This window comes from Perognathus longimembris, chromosome 10, assembly GCF_023159225.1.
Source record: "Perognathus longimembris pacificus isolate PPM17 chromosome 10, ASM2315922v1, whole genome shotgun sequence".
Lineage (NCBI taxonomy): Eukaryota > Metazoa > Chordata > Mammalia > Rodentia > Heteromyidae > Perognathus > Perognathus longimembris.
Genome location: NC_063170.1, coordinates 13457544 through 13478309, shown reverse-complemented (window position 1 = coordinate 13478309; position 20766 = coordinate 13457544). Strand labels below are relative to the sequence as shown.

The following is a 20766-nucleotide window of genomic DNA, read 5'->3' as shown; positions in this document are numbered from 1 at the left end:
AATGTTGTGCAGGTTTTCTGTGTAACTTCCTGATTTAGGGGAGAGCAAGCTTAGTTTTTTTTTTTTTTTTTTTTTTTTTTGGCCAGTCCTGGGCCTTGGACTCAGGGCCTGAGCACTGTCCCTGGCTTCTTCCCGCTCAAGGCTAGCACTTTGCCACTTGAGCCACAGCGCCGCTTCTGGCCGTTTTCTGTATATGTGGTGCTGGGGAATCGAACCTAGGGCCTCGTGTATCCGAGGCAGGCACTCTTGCCACTAGGCTATATCCCCAGCCCAGGCTTAGATTTTTAAGATGGAGTCACTTAGGCCTTTTCAGAAGGTCAGAGAGAGCTATTGAGTCAGAGTAGCCAAATGTCCATATCCTGAGGTTTCCAGACCAGTGCCAATGATTTGCCAACACTCCACCCTCACCTTCTCCCCTTATCTAACAGTAACTCATTTGGTTGGTGCCATACGAGGACCTTGAACTAATGTTATATGGGAATTCAATTGTGAGAAACAGAGAAACCACCACTTGAGAGGTCAAAATGAGAGTCTTTTTTAGAAAGAAGCTGGTAACTGCAGGTGGACCCCTGTCTCAAAGACATGCAGCCAAGAATGTAGCTTGCACATTTTTTTTTTTTTTGCCAGTCCTGGGCCTGTGTCTCAGGGCCTGAGTACTATCTCTGGCTTTTTGGCTCAAGTCTAGCACTCTGCCACTTGAGCTACAGCGCCATTTCTGGCTGTTTTCTATATATGTGGTGCTAAGGAATTGAACCCAGGGCTTCATGTATACGAGTCAAGCACTCTTGCCACTAGGCCATTTTCCCAGCCCTAGCTTGCACAAAGTTTTTAAAGACAAATAACAGATATTTGTGTTGGAGACCCAAGCCCAATGGAAACAAACCCTGTAGGGAATTACTCAGTGGCAAGCAAAGCCTTCCATATAGGAGCTCAATCAGGAATGAGCAAATCAAGCCCTCAGGGACATAAGCAAGGGTGAACATTTTTTTTGTGTGTGTGCAAACCTTTATTTTCTTGAACATGTATACTTATGCTTTTGGTTACTATCCAAGAAAATTTAAGCTATTTGGTTTTCATCCCCATGTAACAGTCATTCTCTCACTTAGAATTCCTTATGCCTTGTCATTTTGCCTTTGCAAGGGTTTGTAAAAAATGAGAACTTTCGATCCAATCTTTCTTCAAACTCAAGTCTGTATGAGCAGTGTTTAACCTAGCATGAAATGGTAGTTAAAACCTTCTAGACCAAGGTATAGTTGTTTGCAAGTCTAAAATGTCATACTAACTTACTGTAAGAAAAAGGACCATGTTGACCAGGACTGTTCACAAGGCTGAATGTAGGCAAAACACTATATCACATTCATGGATTAAATACCTAGTTAATTGCTTTCCTTAAAATGTTCTATATCCTAAAGACCAAAGATCCATTTAAAAAAAATTTCAAACTTGTAAAACATTCAAGTCACTAGTAATATTTAGCTTTTCTGGCATAAAATGAAAGCAACTGGCTATAACATAAAGAAGATAGATAATTGCATTAGCATATTTAAGAGTTTTAAATGATGAATTGTCCTGTCTGATAAAAAATATATGCCAAGGGGGTGGGAATGTGGCTTATTGGTAGAGTGCTTGCTTAGCATGCACGAAAGGGTGAGCATTTCTGTTAGCAAAGCTTTCCTGGATCTAAACAGCATGACATCTGAGATTCAATGAATGACCTATGTCACCTCTAGGCTTTTTGGAGCTGGGTGAAAGGTCTCCCCCACCCAGCAAGGCACCAGGATGGCTGTGAGGACAAGGCATGTGACTTAGACCCACTATCCTTATTTCACTAACAACCCTGCTTCGTTCCCTCTCTTCTTCGGTCTGTAATCTGGTTTACATAATATTTATATCTCACTATTAGTTATTTTCTTATTAACCCTCACCAGAACGCATGGTGGAGCCACATGCTGGTGGCCTGTACCTAATTCTCAAGAGACTGAGATTTAAGGATCACAGTTTCAAGCCATCCTGGGCAGGAAAGTCTATTAGGTTCTTAACTTGAGATAACTAGCAAAAGCTACAAATGGAGCTGTAGCTCCAGTGGAATTGCATTTCCAGTTTTGTGAAAACCTAAGGGATAGCTCCGATGCCCTCTGTTCAAGCCCCATTGCTGGCACACACACATACACACACACACACACACACACACAAACACACACACACAAGGAGAGAGAGAGAGAGAGAGAGAGAGAGAGAGAGAGAGAGAGAGAGAGTATCCAGGAGATAGAAGGCCCACTTGAGTTGCTTTTTTTTATCAGCCCATGAACCCACTACAAACCCTAGCCTGTAAGAAGGAGAGAAGTTTTAAGCTTTGCCTAGAGGCTCTGCAATAAACCTGGTGATCTGTCTCTTTATTTATTCTCCAAACTATGTCTGAATCTTACAAAATCATCTGCTCAGGTCTGGGTACAAGAGTCTGGGACCATGTCCTGGTGTCCTGGGCACATCAGATGTTATGTCTGGAATGGAGTTCAGAGAATCTTGACCCAAGTCATGCCAGGGGAAATGAGCCTGTCAGGAAGGGAAGCAAGAAGGAAAGCCCATGGTGCCAGGCAGTAAGTTCTCAACAGAACTGTGCAAAGGATTGAAGAGTCACAGCTGGATTTTACTGGCACCACTTCCTCTGGGAAGTCAGCTCCTGACCCTCTGTCTCACAGTATCCTAGCAAGATCTACATATTTCACACACTCCTGGTTACAGGCCTGGGTACCACATGACCGCAGCCCCAGAGAGCCCTGTCTCCTCACAGTGCTGCAACCAGCAAGTTACCTTCAAATGTTTTTCAAGTGGGCAAATGATTGCCCTGGATCTCACCACCAGGGTGGCCAAAGGTAAGGGTTGGTGGATAGGGGGATGGGTCCTTAAGAAATGCCACATGAGAAGTAGGTCTGTATGGACTGCCATTCCTAGATAGGAAGAGGTCCATGGAAACCCTCAGCCACGACTCTAAGGGATAAGGATCCTTGAGGGGGAATTGGTAATCACTGAGCAGTGAGATCAAGGAGGAATTTCAAAATGAGCCAGTCATAGCTCCCTGTGTCTGCTCCAGTACTCCCCATTGTCCCATGGAAGGTGGGGGTCCATTGTCCATCTGTGGGATCCTGAGCCTGCTTCTCCTCCCAGCAGCCCTGAATTTCTGCATTACAACCTTCACCTCAGTGACAGTTCCCAGAGTTTGAAGGGCTGCAGAAGCCACACAGCGCCTGTGGAGGAGGACAAAGGGAATGTAGGAGAGAAGGGCTCACACCCACAGTGTTGGCCTCTGACTACCTGTGACCACTGCCCTGTCAGTGCCACTCTCTTGAAGGAACAATCTTGCCCAGCCTCTCCTATGTCCCTGCCCACTCCCTGTGAGGTGCAAACTCCAGTCTGGGCGCGGTCTAGGTGACTTATACCTGTTGGTGAGTTGCATGTGCTGCATAGAGGCACAGAAACAGTCCTGTGACCAGCCATGCTGCCGGACAGACTTCCTGCCTGCCTCACTGCAGTGATCTGTGGATTCCTGTTTCTCCCACTCCAGATCCAGGGTGAGACTTCTGCATGGGATGGATGGTGGTGAAAGGAACCAGGGTGAGATCTGCCACACTGTGTAGAAGAGCGTTTCAGATTATAGAGTGAAGGGAGGGGGCAGGTGGATATGACAGATGATACTGTGGGAAACCTGTGCTATTTAGGCCTCCACAAAATGCCCAGGGTGGTGATTATATAGCTCAGAGGGGGTCATGGATGCCTGAGGACACAGAGGAGTGAGCCCCTCAAAGAGTCTGAGGTGCACTGACATGTGCCAGGCAGAGCCAGGGATTCTGGACATTTCCTTCCTCTGTGTGTTGTTGCAGCTGTAGCTGAAACTTCTACTGAATCTGCTCATGTCATTGTCATTCATACTATCCTGTGCCTCTGAGTGGGTGCCCTCCATCATCAACCAAGTAACTTGGTATGGTCCAATTGGCCCTAGCATAGGTTTCTTGCCTGAAAGAGTTGTATCTCCTGAGAAACACACCTTGAAGTTGAACAAAGATGCCCCTGGGTTGCTTTCAGCTGTATGTGAACTCTGGGCAAAGGCTTGGCTTGGCTTCCAAAGCAAAGAGGACGTGGCCTCAGCCTGCCCCAAACTCTCCAGGCCCTTATTAGGACCTCATGCAATGGAGAATTACATGCAGAAACGTGTGTGCAACCTTTGATTCCTCTTATCCCAGAGCAAGCTGGGTTGGACCCTGATGAACTCCCTTACCCACTCTTATGTAATCTTCCCTAAGGAGTTCCCCTCATCTCACCCAAGCCCCACTCCTACCAGATTCCCTCCCTTACCTGGTCTGGCCCAGGCTTTTGCTAGTGATTCTGAAATAGTGAATCCAAGATAACTGTTTCTAATAGGAACAGCTGGTTGTACATATCTTGCTATCAAGAATATGCAGGGTTTTAAGTCTCCTACTTCAAGGGTAACACTTTTTTTCTTGGCCAGTCCTGGGCCTTGAACCCAGGGTTTGAGCACTGTTCCTGGCTTCCTTTTTGCCCAAGGCTAGCAATCTGCCACTTGAACCACAGGACCACTTCTGGCCATTTCTACATGTGTGGTGCTGAGTAATCAAACCTAGTACTTCATGTATAGGACAAACGCACTCTTGCCACTAGGCTATATTCCCAACCTAAGGATAACTTATTAAACTGCACAACTCAGCTTTCTCATATGATTTCATGAGGAGCTTGAAGGAACATCCAGGTCTCAATTAGCAAAGTTTATCCTTTACTGAAACAACTTGGAAGCATGAGTGGATGGTAGCCACAGTGAGTACAAGGTCAAAGATTCCATCTAGCCAAAACCTCTTGGATAGACAAACCAGTGGTTTGTCTTTGGACTTTGGAAGATAGTGGGAAATTGCTGTGTATGGGGTCTACTTGCGATTGCTCACTTGGCTCCAGGCATACCAGGTAACATGGAACTTGCTGACTCACAAATAGTCCCCAGAGAGGGCTAAGGAGCAGGAGAGTTATGTTTCTTATAGGAACAGATCACGTTTGTGAATTTCTGCAACCTGAAGTTGATACTGGAGAGAGAAGGTTCCAGTGGTGTTGGAAATGGTAGCAATGACAAGATATCCAGAGATTGTGGGCCTGACTGGATGTCCCAACACACAGAAAGGAGCAGGAGTTTTGGGGCTACCAAATGTGAGCACACACAAAAGGATTCTGTCTTTCAATAGGAAAATTAACCCACAATGTATGCAGCATCCACTTAAGCAATTATGATGATTGTACAAGCCTGGTTGATGTTGATCACAGATGATTACCAATGGCTTCCTCCATTCTTCATTCCAAACACAAGCAGGCCAGGGTTTTCACGATCTGATCAGAGCTGTGTCACTCTCTAATTGCAGCCCTATTTTTTCCTGACATTCTTGATATTCCCAGTGAGAGTTCCTTGAGGATTGGAAATATCCAGCCCAATTCCCAGAGTCCTCTAGTGCCTTGTCAAACCTGTTATGTTGCTGGAAATGATGCTGATTCTCCAAACACATAAGACGCTAGCTGGAAGCTGCTACAGCTCACCCATCACATCACAAAGAACCTCAGGAGTCTGCCTGGTAGGAATGTCAGGGTCAGGCCCAGTGAAAACAGTGGAGTTGGGGCACAGTCATGAAGGGAGAAAGTAAGTGAAGCCATTGAACCTGCAGAATAGAGCTATGGGTGTCATAGAGCCATCAGGAACTACAGTGTGAGTGGCAGCTGATGGGGCAGACCCAACTCTGATGTGCATCTCTCCACCCACAGGCCAGGACCCAGCCAGCCCCATCAGGACCACATACACCGGGCAGGTGCGGGGCAGCCTCGTCCATGTGAAGGACACCAATGTGGGAGTCCACACCTTCCTGGGAATTCCCTTTGCCAAGCCACCTGTAGGACCACTGCGCTTTGCCCCTCCAGAGCCCCCTGAACCTTGGAGTGGTGTGAGGGATGGCACCTCCTACCCAGCCATGTAAGTTCTTGTGGGGCGAGAATCTCTGGGATAGGCACACTGCCTCAGGCTGAGTGTTTCTCCCATGTAAACCCACAGTCCATCATTTTTTTCTTTTTTTTATTTTTATTTTTTAAATTAATGCATCATTTTTTTCTGCACTGGGTAATATTCCATGTAGATTTTCCCAATGAGTTTGCTAAGATTCATTGGGTGGAGCAACTTTGCCAGGCTCATTGCTTTGGCTCTGCAGATAATCAGTGCTAGCCCCAGGTGATAATGCAGTGAGATGTACTTGTGAGAAGACTTGGATCATGACAATTGGTCTTTGAAACCAGGGGAGGTGTCTCTGGGAAAGGTTCACCTTCACTGTATGCAACTAACAAAGCTCCTGGACCAGCTGCAGATGACATTGGTCCCTGAGTCAGGCAGCATTGGGGGCTCCTTGGAGAAGCCAAGCTTCACAGTTACCTTGACAACTCAACGAGCTAGGGGCTACTGGCTGAGGAATCTTCATATGCTTGCAACTGGAGACATGGTGGAACTAATGTGGTTCCCTTGTGTGTGGATTTGGATTTAGCAACGTCCAACCACCCTATGTGAAACTGACCTTCATTCATTCACACTACACTGGTGTGGTGACACCAACCACGGCCAGGCTTTAATTTCTATAAGTGGAAGGGATCCCAACCCTGGCAGCCAATGCTTCTAGAAAACTCTAAGCATCAAGATTTCCAAGTCACAGGGGGATAGAAATCAATGGCCTGAACAACATGAAGGCTTCTTGCAGGTCAGAGCTCCATCCTAGCTTGAGATGGAGAGACTCACCATTCCAAGCCTGTGGCCTGCACCTCAGTTGTCATGAGAGAAGACTCTGTATGAACAGGGCACTAGTGCAGCACAGGTTCACAGTAGTTGGGAACAAATCTTGCTTCAAGTTCATATTTTTGTTCATAAGACATACACTGTAACAATCATTTACTATTGTATCCAGGTGTCTTCAAAGTTCTGCTATAACGAATATATCAAAGATGATGAAGATCACTGTACCTCCCATCTCCATGTCTGAAGACTGCCTTTATCTGAACATCTATTCACCTGCCAGTGCCCAGGAGGGCTCTAACCTGCCTGTGAGTGTTGGCCTTTGTGAGAGGACACTTCTTCTGCAAGACTATTAGTGGTGAAAAGAACAGCTTGGGGTGTCATGCAGAGTGGAACCTAATGAGAAGTTTCATGATCAGGTTCTAAATACCACTTACTTCTGAAGGGTGACTCACCACTGGTACTGTGGGCTGCAGAGTCCTAACTGCTCCCAAATGTTAGAGGCCTTCCCTCATTAATCAAACAAGAACTCACTCTACCAACAGGCGCCCAGAAGACTACCTGAGGAACCAAAGTGTTGAACTTTGAGATCACCCAATTTGTGGGTTATCTACTGTGCCAATGCTAGTATGTAATCTGTTTGACTGATATTAAAGTGAGACAACAAGGTTAAGCCACATTAGATGGGCAAGAGAGTAAGGGCACCAATACTCTAGGCTTGGAACCATTAATTCATCTTTGATTCCTGTAATGGGCATCAAGGCTAGTGATTGAACTTGGTGCCCTCAGCCAGTGCCATGTTCAGAAGGTCCTGAGGGAGTTCTTTGTATATTAGCAACTGCCCACAGCCTGAGCCAGCGATAGTATAATGGACACCAAAGGTAGCATTGAGGCTTGATGAGAATCAATGACAGCTGTCTTGACTTTCCCAGGTGATGGTGTGGATCCATGGTGGGGGATTAGTTATGGGCATGGCTTCCTTGAATGATGGATCCTTGCTGGCAGCCACTGAGGATGTGGTGGTGGTCGCTATCCAGTACCGCCTGGGAGTCCTGGGCTTCTTCAGGTGAGCATGGGATTGAGATGGGCAATGAATGCCAAGCAGAGCCCAGGCAGCCCTGTGACCATTGTCTCTGCCACTTCTCAGCACTGGAGACCAGCATGCCACTGGCAACTGGGGCTACCTGGACCAGGTGGCCGCCCTACGCTGGGTGCAACAGAACATCGCCCACTTTGGAGGGAACCCTGACCGTGTCACCATTTTTGGCGTGTCTGCAGGTGGCACAAGTGTGTCCTCACATGTCGTGTCCCCCATGTCCCAAGGACTGTTCCATGGTGCCATCATGGAGAGTGGGGTGGCCCTGCTGCCAGACCTCATCTCCAGCTCCTCTGAAGCAGTCTCCTCAGTGAGTGTCCTCAGCTGCCCTGGTCCACACTCCCTGTCTTACCCCTCACCCTAACAGCCTCTGGTTCACTGGGTTTGCTGGGGACAAATAGGATCATGGAGGGAACTTGGGATGTTCTCCCTTGAAATTGCTGAGGGCTCAAGGGGTAGAATCCACTCATCTCAGCCTCACAGAGGGTGACTGTAGTCTTTGGCCAGCAAGGCTCCACCCAGATTCCCACACTAGGACCTAAACATGTAAGCAGGGATGATGGCTCGGCCAGCTGAATCCCCTGAGTATCACAAAAGTAGGAGCAACAATCCACATTTTATACTCTAAGTAATTTTGAGGAATTTGCATCAATCTGTTTCTGGGAAATCCTCTCTTGCTACCTCAAAGGTGAGGCAGCCCCTTCCTGGTTGCTTTTCAGGTGGTGGCCAACCTGTCTTCCTGTGAGCAGATGGACTCAGAGATGTTGGTGCGCTGCCTGCGAGGCAAGAGTAAAGAGGAAATGCTGGCTATTACCGAGGTCAGGCTGAACGATGTGGGTGGGGCGAATCAGGGGGACCTGCCCAGTAATCCATGAGAGGAAAAGTGTAGGGGTGGGGGGGTGAAAAACCAGTCCTAATGCTCTGAACCAAAGACTGTTCTTGTTACCCTGGATACAAAATGAAAACTAAGGGATTCCAACCCAAATGCTGCATCTCTTGGAATATGTGTAGAAGAGAATGCTGGGAAGAATTTGGGCAATGTGGAAGTAACATGAGGACATTATAAAATATATGGGAAGTGATCTCATATCATGATCATGCATTATCCTCCTCAGACTTTCAACATGATCCCTGCTGTGGTGGACGGGGCCTTCTTTCCCAGGCACCCCAAGGAGCTGCTGGCCACTGCTGACTTCCACCCTGTCCCTAGCATCATTGGTGTCACCACTGATGAGTATGGCTGGCTCCTCCCTGTGGTGAGACTTTATTCTAGCTTAGTAGTCATATTGGTGGCTCATCTGCTCCAAGTGTGAGTGGCAGGAGTACATGGTGGGTGAGGGCATGATACCTTCATGATTTGGCCATGCCAAATTTCCACTGTCTTCCCACCACTCAGTACTTTGGAGTTGCTGACACCATAAAAGGAATAAACAGAAAGACCTTGCCAGCTGTTATGCAGAACACGGTAGGACTCATGGTAAGCATTGGAACACCCAACCCAACCCTATATGAGGGGGCACTCTAAGATATTTGTGCATACGGTAATCTCCAGGAATATAAGAGGGGATATGTGTTTGTTAGTGGCAAGGTTAAACCAGAGCTTGACCCTTTCTCCCCTATACTAACATCCCACTTCAGGTCCCATCTTCCCAACCTGAGACTGCCTCCTCTCTGCACCTGCACTGTCTGCCTAGCCTAACTCTCTCTGATCCACTTGGATTAGAACTTGCCTGCTGAGTGTGCTGACCTGCTGATGGAAGAGTACATGGGGGACACTGAGGACGCTCAAACCCTTCAGGCCCAGTTTCAAGAGATGATGGGGGACTTCATGTTTGTGATGCCTGCACTGCAAGTAGCACATTTTCAGCGTGAGTTCATCTGTAGCTGAGGCCTGACCGCCCAGTGGGCAGCTCAGAGCTGTGTATCTCAGGGCAGCGCTGTGATGTCCAAGTCCCCACCCTTCTCTTTCTCAAGGCTCCAGGGCCAGATACTTGATGTCTCACAGGTCAGTAAATTCTCATGGCTACTGTAAGACATGGGCAGCACTGGCACTTTCAAGAAGTGGAAACGTAGTCAGTGACTAGTCTAAGATCACACAGATAGGAAATCCAAGCAATGATTTAACCAGAGCTTTTCCCTTTGGGGCCTCCAGGAAGATGGCAGTACCAAGCAATTCTTGGCCTCAAAGCCCATCCTAGAAATGAGAGAATGAACCACTTACTGTGATGACCTCTTTTGGTCTTTGCAAAGCCTCCTCCTGCCTGAGGCTTCTGAATTCATAGTCCAGATTCCAACCAGCATCAACCTAGCTATCTTATCACAAAGGATAAGGAAGGACAAATCCAAGTGAGGAGTCACCATGTCATAATCTGTCTACACCTCCAGGTTCCCATGGCCCTGTCTACTTCTATGAGTTCCAACATTCTCATGCCATCAGCAAGGACCTCATGCCTGCGCATGTGAGGGCTGACCATGGTGGGGAGGTTATCTTTGTGTTCGGGTCCTCCTTTTTTGGCAGCAACCGTGAGTCTTCTTCATTTCCATAAGTTAGAATGGGCCACACTAGCATCCTAGTTGGGTGATTCTGCTCATGTTCAAAATAAGTAAATTGAAGCTAAGTACAAGGACAAGATCAGGTGTGTTAAATCTTGCCATTGAACAAAGTGCATGTGTTTGGAATCCAAGCCTTTTCCGAAGCAGCCTGTACCACCACCACCTGTCCCCACCTGTAACAGGGTATCAGACATGGGTACAAAGTGGATGGTTGGACATTGTTAATGTCCCTAAATGATTCCTAAGTACTGAGGGTGGAAATGTCATCTAGTCCAGGCATAAAGGTATATGTATTCAGGTGGAGGCCGGGATGAGTAATGCAAGGTGTGCAATGGGAGTGCCTAATACTGGTTGGGACAGAGAGAAAGGATCAGGCCTGGTATGGAGGATAAGACTACAGTTGAATGGAGGGTGGAGGGCAGGAGTAGGCACCCTGAAATATTGTCCTCTGTGCAGCTGTCTTCTCTGTGGAGGAGAGCCTACTGAGCCAGAGGATGATGAAGTACTGGGCCAACTTTGCCAGGAATGGGTGAGATAATACACTGCTCCTTGCCTCCCCAGTATATTCACCCAGTGGTCCCCTTATGGGATCCTCATGAACCTGCATGATCCTTAATCACATGACAGATCTCTCTCAAACCCCAGGACTCATTCATACACAGAAGGTGCATTACAGGTGCATGCCACTCTCTTTTGCCCCAGAGACCTGAAAGATGGACCACAGTTTTGTGAGAACATCAGCATGCCCCTCTGTGAGGTGGCTCTGTGCCATATACAATAGACACTTGTGGGAGGGCCTGGTTTTCCTGTATCAAGAGTTTCCCCTCATTCTCCTACTCCTGAGCATTTGGGATGCCTGGCATGTCCCTAATGAAGTGATTGGGTCCAGGCTCACAAGGATTCAGAATGACCCTCACCCGCCCTCCTGGGAGGGTGTGTCCACAGGAACCCCAACAGCGAAGACTTGTTCCACTGGCCTATGTTTGACCAGAATGGGCATTACCTCCAGCTGGACCTCCACCCTGCCGTGGGCCAGGCCCTGAAGGCCTCTAGGCTGAAGTTCTGGACCAAGACCCTGCCCCAGAAGATCCAGGAGCTCATGGGGGCTAAGGAGGAGCACCTAGAACTGTAGTGGACTATGTCTAGAAGAGTGGGCTTGGGTGTGGATAGGGTCAACATGAGGTCCTGACACATTTGCTATGAAACAGGAATTGAGGGCTGGGAATCTGGCTTAGTGGTAGAGTGCCTGCTTAGCATGCATGACGCCCTGAGTTCAATTCCTTAGTATCACATAAACAGAAAAGGCCAGAAGTGGCACTATGGTTCAAGTGGTAGAGTGCTAGCTTTGAGGAATCAGAAGCCAGGGACAGTGCCCAGGCCCTGAGTTCAAGCCCCAAGCCTGGAAAAAACAGGAATTTCCTCCAACATTCACTTAGCTATTCATCCCTTCTTCATGACAGTAGCCAGCCAACTAGCCAGTACTTGTGAACAACTCCCTGCATGATGTTTATGACCAACTTGCCTAAGCACTCTCTTGTCAGACACACTCAATAAATGCTACCATGGCAATGAAGCTGAATGAATCCCAGTGGTGCTTACCGTCCCCCATACAACTCTAGGCCTGGGCCCGGGCCCCTTCCTTCCTTGTCCTTCACATCTCCCCAGCCTCTGTCTGCTCCAAGTTCCCAGACCATCTTCAAATAAAGAATGTGTTCTGAGCCTGTTACCCCTAGCAGGGAGTCAAAATACAATGTTGACCCTCGACAAGCCTCATTTTTTTCTTAATTTCCAAGTAGTCAACAATTAAGCCAATTTCATTTCTAAGTGTCTCTAAGACACACATAATGCTTTGTTGTGGATTAATTTTTAATTGATTTATTAATTTTCAAAGTGATGTACAGAGGGGTTACAGTTTTATATGTAAGGCAGTGTGTACATTTCTTATTAAACATGCTACATTCTCTCATTTTCTCCCAATTCCCCTCTCCCCAATCCCTCCCCTCAATCTGTACAGTTTGTTTACAGCATACACTTTTGTAAGTATTGCTGTTACAATGGGTCACCTTTTCCCCTTTGTCTCTCCATTTTGATGTTCCCCTTCCCTTCCCTACTTCTGATAAATGTATATATAATACCCTGGGTACAAAATCACTTACAGTGACATGAGGGGTAAAACCATGGGAAGAAAGAAAATGGCATAACTTCATGTGGTACGTTGAACTTAACAACAATGATAAACCACTTATTTCTGCAACTTGGAGTTCATTTTGCTTATCATCATCTTATAGTTGTGGATTAACTTATATGCAATTAAATCCACCCATTCTCCTGTATAGTTTGGTAAGACTGAACATGTGTATGAGGCATACATCCATTCCCATCTCATATGTTAGAAGGTTTCTTTCATCCCAAGAACTTCCTTTACCTTCTTTACAGTTAATCACTTACGTTTCAGCTTTTTGCAAACACCAGAGTGTGTGTGTTTGTTTTTTATTCTAGTATTGGGACTTGAACTCAGGGCTTTGCCTTCTCACTTGCTTTTTCTCTTCGGTGTTTCTGGCTTTCTGCTGGTTAATTTCACTTAAGAGTCTCACAAAGTTTTCTACCTGGGCTGGCTTTGTGCCTTCATCTTCAGATGTCAACATCCCGAGTTGCTAGGATTATAAGTAAGAGCCACCACTGCCTGGTCCAATTGTTTTATACACATGGTAAAATAATAGCCCATCAATGTAGCATATCAATACCAAGTGAGTTATTTGTGGCTTTTGGTCACTATAGTTAATACTTTGAATCAAGTGTACTTCATTTCTTTTACTGAGGAGTGCTTCTATGAATGCACACACTGCTTTTATCCACCCACAACTGGATGCACATCTGAGTGTGATTTTAGCTTTTTGGGTTTTCTTTTTGCCTGTTGTGAGGCTTGTCGTTATGGCCTGGACACTGTCCCTTGAGCCCTTGTTCTTGTGGCTATGGACCCTCACTTTGTGCCACAGCTCCATTTCTATCTTTGCTGTTTTTAATCAATTTGTTTAGGACACTGTCAAACCTAACTTTCTGTAGACACATGCTTCCACTTGTATTGGATTCTATTGTTGGTTTTTTATTGCTTAATTGGAGATAAAGGTGACACTGAGTGGCTTTGAACCAAGATCCTCTGATCTCAGACTACTAAGAAGTCAGGATTGCAAGAGTGAGCCACTGGCACTAGGCACATGTCTGTCTTTGCTTGTTTCTCTGTGTCTGTGTCTGCCATCCCCCCATCTTACTGTCTCTTTCTCTGTGTGTGTGTGTCTCTCTCTGTCTATCTGGCTGTCTGTCTAAGCCTGACTCCTTCTCCTCACCATAGTCCAGATCACTAGGTATATGTAAATTTTCATCAGCCTCCTCAAACATACAGAAATGCTTCTAAAACCCTTTAATTCCATGTTTTTACTATTAGTATGGTTTTTGTGGATGCCAGGTTCTCTGAATAATGGTTCCAGAAGTGGGAGGCCACCTGGGGAATTTCAGCCTTGCAGTGGTGTGCCACAGCCATGGTATTAAGAAGAAGCATTGTGATTTTCAGTTAAAATCAATGGACTTGTTTTTGGACCTTGGATTTCAATGACCTAGACTCTCAGCTCCTGAGCCACAGTGTTAATGTGTTAGTTAGGAGAAGGAAGGTCAGAGAGAGATATTGAGTCAGAGTAGCCAAATGGCAGTATCCTGTGGTTCCAGAGCAGTGTCTTGATTTATGAACATTTCAGCCTCACTTTCTTCCCTTGTCTGCCTGTCACCCATTGGCTGGAACCAGACCAGGACCTTGAACTAATGTTATATGGGAATTCAGTTGCGAGAAACAGAGAAGCCACGTCTTGAGAGATCAGATTGGGAGTCATTAGAAAGCTGGCGACTGCAGGTGGACTCCTGTTTCAAAGACCTGCAGTGAAGAACGTAGCTCACACAAAGTTTTTTTGTTTGTTTGTTGCCAGTCCTGGGGCTTGGACTCAGGGCCTGAGCACTGTCCCTGGCTTCTTCTTGCTCAAGGCTAGCACTCTGCCACTTGAGCCACAGCGCCACTTCTGGCCGTTTTCTGTGTATGTGGTGCTGGGGAATTGAACCCAGGGCTTCATGTATAGGAGACAAGCACTCTTGCCACTAGGCCATACCCCAGCCCATCACACAAAGTTTTTTTTCAAATTTTTATTATCAAACTGATGTACAAGGAGGTTACAGTTTCATACATTAGGCATTGGATACATTTCTGCAGGGGTCCCTGCACCCCGGGTGCTCTCCCAACCAGCGGGAGAGGCAAGGAAGCACACCCTGCTGAGTGTGAACCCAGAATAGGTAACGAGCCACGAGTCGCCCGCACCCAGCCCAACCCAACCTTTCGCCGGCAGTTGGACAATCAGACGACTCGGGAGAGGTTCAAGACTGCTCTCAGTTTTAGTGGGGCGGACCCGATCTTAAGTATGGGCAATGGCAGCAGGAAGAGGAGGGTGTAACATACCTAGCCAGGGGCGATGATTGGCGGTCCAAGCTGTCAGTCAAGGGCGGAAGGCCATGGGACCTCCCTAAGGGTGGCCTGAGTACTAGCAGGACCGCCCCCAGGTTACTGCCGGCAGCCATCTTGCTGCACATGGTCTTAAGGCTGGGAGGTGTGGCCAGCTAGAGCTGCTTTTCCAGTTCTGGACCCAGAAGGCAGGCAGAGCTAACCGGGATCCCTCTTCCGGGAGGCAGTGCAAGCAAGCACGCCCCCAGGGACTGAGGCAGGCGGGGCTCTTCAGGGCCTCACTCCCGAGGCGTAACAGCCATACACCTCCGGGGCGCGGACAGGCGGGGCCAGTCCGTGTGCCCCACAATTTCTTGTACTGGTTGTTACCTTGTCCCTCATACCCCCTCCCCCCTCGCACAAAGTTTTTAAAGACAAAAAACAGATGTGTGGACTGGAGACCCAAGCCCAACAGAAGCAAGCAATATAGGGAATTACTCAGGAGCAAGCAAAGCTTTCCATACAGGGGGACAGTCAGGGGTGAGCAAATCAAACCATCAGGGACATAAGCAAGGGTAGCATCTCTGTTAGCAAAGCTTTCCTGGATCTAAACAGCATGACACCTGCATTTCAATGAATGACCTATGTCACCTCTAGACTTTTTGGAGCTGGGTGAAAGGTCCCCCCCACCCAGCAAGGCACCAGAATGGCTGTGAGGACAAGGCATGTGACTTAGACCCACTATCCTTATTTCACTAACTCCCCTGCTTCATTCCCTCCCTTCTTCTGCTATGATCCAGTTTGCATGATATCGATATCTCACTATTAGTTACTTTCTCATTATTCTTACTTCCACCAGAATGCATAGATTGAGCCACACGCTGGTGCTCTGTACCTGTGAGCATTCCCCCACCTCAGTTCCTCAGCCCCTCCCACTACATTTCCCAATGCAGCCTGTAGCCTCCAGCTGCATCAGTGGAAGGCTCCCCCACCCACACCTGAACACCCTGCCCCAGAGCTCCCACCAGGATCGCTGGGCACTCCCCCACTCTGCCAGACTTAGCTGCTCAGCAGAGTACCTCCTACCACTAGCCCTGGTGTTACAAGGATGCACCTGGATGGGGGCAGACGCCATATTTCTCCCAATCCCATGAGGAAGATGGCCCCACCAACAAACCTTCTTATAAACCTTCTTGTCGTGTACATGACTGTCTCTGTGTGATCTCCTGGGATTGCTGGGATGGATTCTTACAGTACATAATGCTCACGAGACTGGGATCTGAGGGTTGCAGTTTGAAGACAGCCTGGAAATAAAGTCTATTAGATTTTTTATCTTCAGATAACCAGCAAAAGCTAGAAATGAAGCTGCAGCTCCAGGTCCAGTAGAGTACAACACCAGCTAAGGCATAGCTCTCAGGCCCTGAATTCAAGCCCCAGTACCAGCCCGCACACGCACACACACACGCGCGCGCGCACATACACATACACACACAGAGACAGACAGACCAATGGACAGACAGAATGCAGGGGGGCAGAAGCCCCACTTTCTTATCAGCCCCTACCGGATTACACTAGCATTCCCATGAGCCCACTACTAGCCTTGTAAGCAGGAAAGAAGTTTTATGTTTTGGCTAGAGGCTATGCAATAAGCCTGTTATCAGTCTCTGTATCTATTCTCCAAACTGTGTCTGAGTCTCACAAGAGCATCTGCTCAGGTCTGGGTAGAAGAGTCTGGTAACATGTCCTGGCCCAGGCTTCTTTAGATTGGAGAGATTCAGTGCACATCAGACCTTGAGGCTGGAACGGAGTTCAGAGAATCTTTACCTAAGTCATGCCAGGGGAAATGAGCCTGTCAGGAAGGGAAGCAAGAAGGAAAGCCCATGGTGCCAGGCAGTAAATTCTCAACAAAATTGTGCAAAGGATTGAAGAGTCATTGGTGGATTTTACTGGCACCACTTCCTCTGGGAAGTCAGGCTGGGATGGAGCTCCTGACCCTCTGTCTCACAGTATCCTAGCAAGATCTATGTATTTCACACAGTCCTGGTTACAGGCCTGGCTACCACATGACCGCAGCCCCAGAGAGCCCTGTCTCCTCACAGTGCTGCAACCAGCAAGTTACCTTCAAATGTTTTTCAAGTGGGCAAATGATTGCCCTGGATCTCACCACCAGGGTGGCCAAAGGTAAGGGTTGGTGGATAGGGGGATGGGTCCTTAAGAAATGCCACATGAGAAGTAGGTCTGTATGGACTGCCATTCCTAGATAGGAAGAGGTCCATGGAAACCCTCAGCCACGACTCTAAGGGATAAGGATCCTTGAGGGGGAATTGGTAATCACTGACTGAGCAGTGAGATCAAGGAGGAATTTCAAAATGAGCCAGTCATAGCTCCCTGTGTCTGCTCCAGTACTCCCCATTGTCCCATGGAAGGTGGGGGTCCATTGTCCATCTGTGGGATCCTGAGCCTGCTTCTCCTCCCAGCAGCCCTGAATTTCTGCATTACAACCTTCACCTCAGTGACAGTTCCCAGAGTTTGAAGGGCTGCAGAAGCCACACAGCGCCTGTGGAGGAGGACAAAGGGAATGTAGAAGAGAAGGGCTCACACCCACAGTGTTGGCCTCTGACTTCCTGTGACCACTGCCCTGTCAGTGCCACTCTCTTGAAGGAACAATCCTGCCCAGCCTCTCCTATGTCCCTGCCCACTCCCTGTGAGGTGCAAACTCCAGTCTGGGCGCGGTCTAGGTGACTTATACCTGTTGGTGAGTTGCATGTGCTGCATAGAGGCAGAGAAACAGTCCTGTGACCAGCCATGCTGCCGGACAGACTTCCTGCCTGCCTCACTGCAGTGATCTGTGGATTCCTGTTTCTCCCACTCCAGATCCAGGGTGAGACTTCTGCATGGGATGGATGGTGGTGAAAGGAACCAGGGTGAGATCTGCCACACTGTGTAGAAGAGTTTGAGATTATGGAGTGAAGGGAGGGGGCATCTGTTGTATCCATAACAGATGATACTGTGGGAAACCTGTGCTATTTTGGCCTCCACGAAATGCCCAGGGTGGTGATCATATAGCTCAGATGGGGTCATGGATGCCTGAGGACACAGAGGAGTGAGCCCCTCAAAGAATCTCAGGTGTACTGACATGTGCCAGGCAGAGCCAGGGATTCTGGACATTTCCCTCCTCTGTGTGTTGTTGCAGCTGTAGCTGAAACTTCTACTGAATCTGCTCATGTCATTGTCATTCACACTATCCTGTGCCTCTGAGTGGGTGCCCTTCATCATCAACCAAGCAACTTGGTATGGTCCAATTGGCCCTAGCATAGGTTTCTTGCCTGGAAGAGTTGTATCTCCTAAGAAACACACCTTGAAGTTGAACAAAGATGCCCCTGGGTTGCTTTCAGCTGTATGTGAACTCTGGGCAAAGGCTTGGCTTGGCTTCCAAAGCAAAGAGGATGTGGCCTCAGCCTGCCCCAAACTCTCCAGGCCCTTATTAGGACCTCATGCAATGGAGAATTACATCCAGAAACGTGTGTGCAACCTTTGATTTCCCTTATCCCAGAGCAAGCTGGCATGGGCCCTGATGAACTCCCTTACCCACTCTTATGTAATCTGCCCTAAGGCGTTCCCCTCACCTCACCCAAGCCCCACTCCTACCAGATTCCCTCCCTTAGCTGGTCTGGCTCAGGCTTTTGCTAGTGATTCTGAAATAGTGAATCCAAGATAACTGTTTCTAATAGGAAGAGCTGGTTGTGCATACCTTGCTATCCAGACAAGGCAGAGTTTTAAGTCTCCTAATTCAATGATAACTTTTTTTTTGGCCAGTCCTGGGCCTTGAACCCAATGCCTGAGCACTGTTTCTGGCTTCCTTTTTGCCCAAGGCTAGCAATCTGCCACTTGAACCACAGGGCCACTTCTGGCCATTTTCTACATGTGTGGTGCTGAGCAATTGAACCTAGGGCTTCATGTATAGGACAAATGCACTCTTGCCACTAGGCCATATTCCCAGCCCAAAGATGACTTATTAAACTGCACAACTCAGCTTTCTCATATGATTTCATGAGGAGCTTGAAGGAACATCCAGGTCTCGATTAGCAAAGTTTATCCTTTACTGAAACAACTTGGAAGCATGAGTGGATGGTAGCCACAGTGAATACAAGATCAAAGATTCTATCTAGCCAAAACCTCTTGGATAGACAAACCAGTGGTTTGTCTTTGGACTTTGGAAAATAGTGGGAAGTTGCTGTGTATGGTGTCTACTTGCGATTGCTCACTTGGCTCCAGGCATACCAGGAAACATGGAACTTGCTGACTCACAAATAGTCCCCAGAGAGGGCTAAGGGTCAGGAAAGTTATGTTTCTTATAGGACAAGATCACGTTTGTGAATTTCTGCAACCTGAAGTTGATACTGGAGAGAGAAGTTTCCATTGGTGTTAGAAATGGTAGTAATGACAAGATATCCAGAGATTGTGGGCCTGACTGGATGTCCCAACACACAGAAAGGAGCAGGAGTTTTGGGGCTACCAAATGTGAGCACACACAAAAGGATTCTGTCTTTCAATAGGAAAATTAACCCACAATGTATGCAGCATCCACTTAAGCAATTATGATGATTGTACAAGCCTGGTTGATGTTGATCACAGATGATTACCAATGGCTTCCTCCATTCTTCATCCCAAACACAAGCAGGCCAGGGTTTTCACGATCTGATCAGAGCTGTGTCACTCTCTAATTGCAGCCCTATTTTTTCCTGACATTCTTGATATTCCCAGTGTGAGTTCTTTGAGGATTGGAAATACCCAGCCCAATTCCCAGAGTCCTCTAGTGCCTTGTCAAACCTGTTATGTTGCTGGAAATGATGCTGATTCTCCCAACACCTAAGACGCTAGCTGGAAGCTGCTACAGCTCACCCATCACATCACAAAGAACCTCAGGAGTCTGCCTGGTAGGAATGTCAGGGTCAGGCCCAGTGAAAACAGTGGAATTGGGGCACAGTCATGCAGCGAGAAAGTAAGTGAAGCCATTGAACCTGCAGAATAGAGCTATGGGTGTCATAGAGCCATCAGGAACCACAGTGTGAGTGGCAGCTGATGGGGCAGACCCAACTCTGATGTTCATCTCTCCACCCACAGGCCAGGACCCAGCCAGCCCCATCAGGACCACACACACCGGGCAGGTGCGGGGCAGCCTCGTCCATGTGAAGGACACCAATGTGGGAGTCCACACCTTCCTGGGAATTCCCTTTGCCAAGCCACCTGTAGGACCGCTGCGCTTTGCCCCTCCAGAGCCCCCTGAACCTTGGAGTGGTGTGAGGGATGGCACCTCCTACCCAGCCATGTAAGTTCTTGTGGGGCGAGAATCTCTGGGATAGGCACACTGCCTCAGGCTGAGTGTTTCTCCCATGTAAACCTACTGTCCATCATTTTTTTCTGCACTGGGTAATGTTCCATGTAGATTTTCCCAATGAGTTTGCTAAGATTCATTGGGTGGAGCAACTTTGCCAGGCTCATTGCTTTGGCTCTGCAGATAATCAGTGCTAGCCCCAGGTGATAATGCAGAGAGATGTACTTGTGAGAAGACTTGGATCATGACAATTGGTCTCTGAAACCAGGGGAGGTGTCTCTGGGAAAGGTTCACCTTCACTGTATGCAACTAACAAAGCTCCTGGGCCAGCTGCAGATGACATTGGTCCCTGAGTCAGGCAGCATTAGGGGCTCCTTGGAGAAGCCAAGCTTCATAGTTACCTTGACAACTCAACGAGCTAGGGGCTACTGGCTGAGGAAATCTTCATGTGCTTGCAACTGGAGACATGGTGGAGCTAATGTGGTTCC

At 47.8% G+C, this 20766-nt stretch overlaps 1 protein-coding gene across 5 annotated transcripts in view; it reads left to right on the top strand.

Annotated features, from left to right (window-relative positions):
• Positions 1 to 3448: 3448 nt before the first annotated feature.
• Positions 3449 to 20766, top strand: part of LOC125358318 (acylcarnitine hydrolase-like) — a 108041-nt gene continuing 90723 nt past the window's right edge. For 2 of the 5 annotated variants that reach the window (XM_048355383.1, XM_048355395.1), the window contains exons 1-2: positions 17723 to 17824; positions 20068 to 20272. In XM_048355383.1, the coding sequence (XP_048211340.1) occupies positions 17749 to 17824; positions 20068 to 20272 (281 nt within the window). In that variant the 5' untranslated portion in view covers positions 17723 to 17748. Of the gene's footprint in view, positions 3570 to 5811; positions 6017 to 6989; positions 7126 to 7749; positions 7884 to 7964; positions 8224 to 8632; positions 8732 to 9028; positions 9170 to 9309; positions 9391 to 9636; positions 9782 to 10298; positions 10437 to 10922; positions 10996 to 11411; positions 11705 to 17722; positions 17825 to 20067; positions 20273 to 20766 lie in introns of those variants that run through there. The other 3 variants (XM_048355396.1, XM_048355386.1, XM_048355393.1) reach the window with 3 other exon arrangements.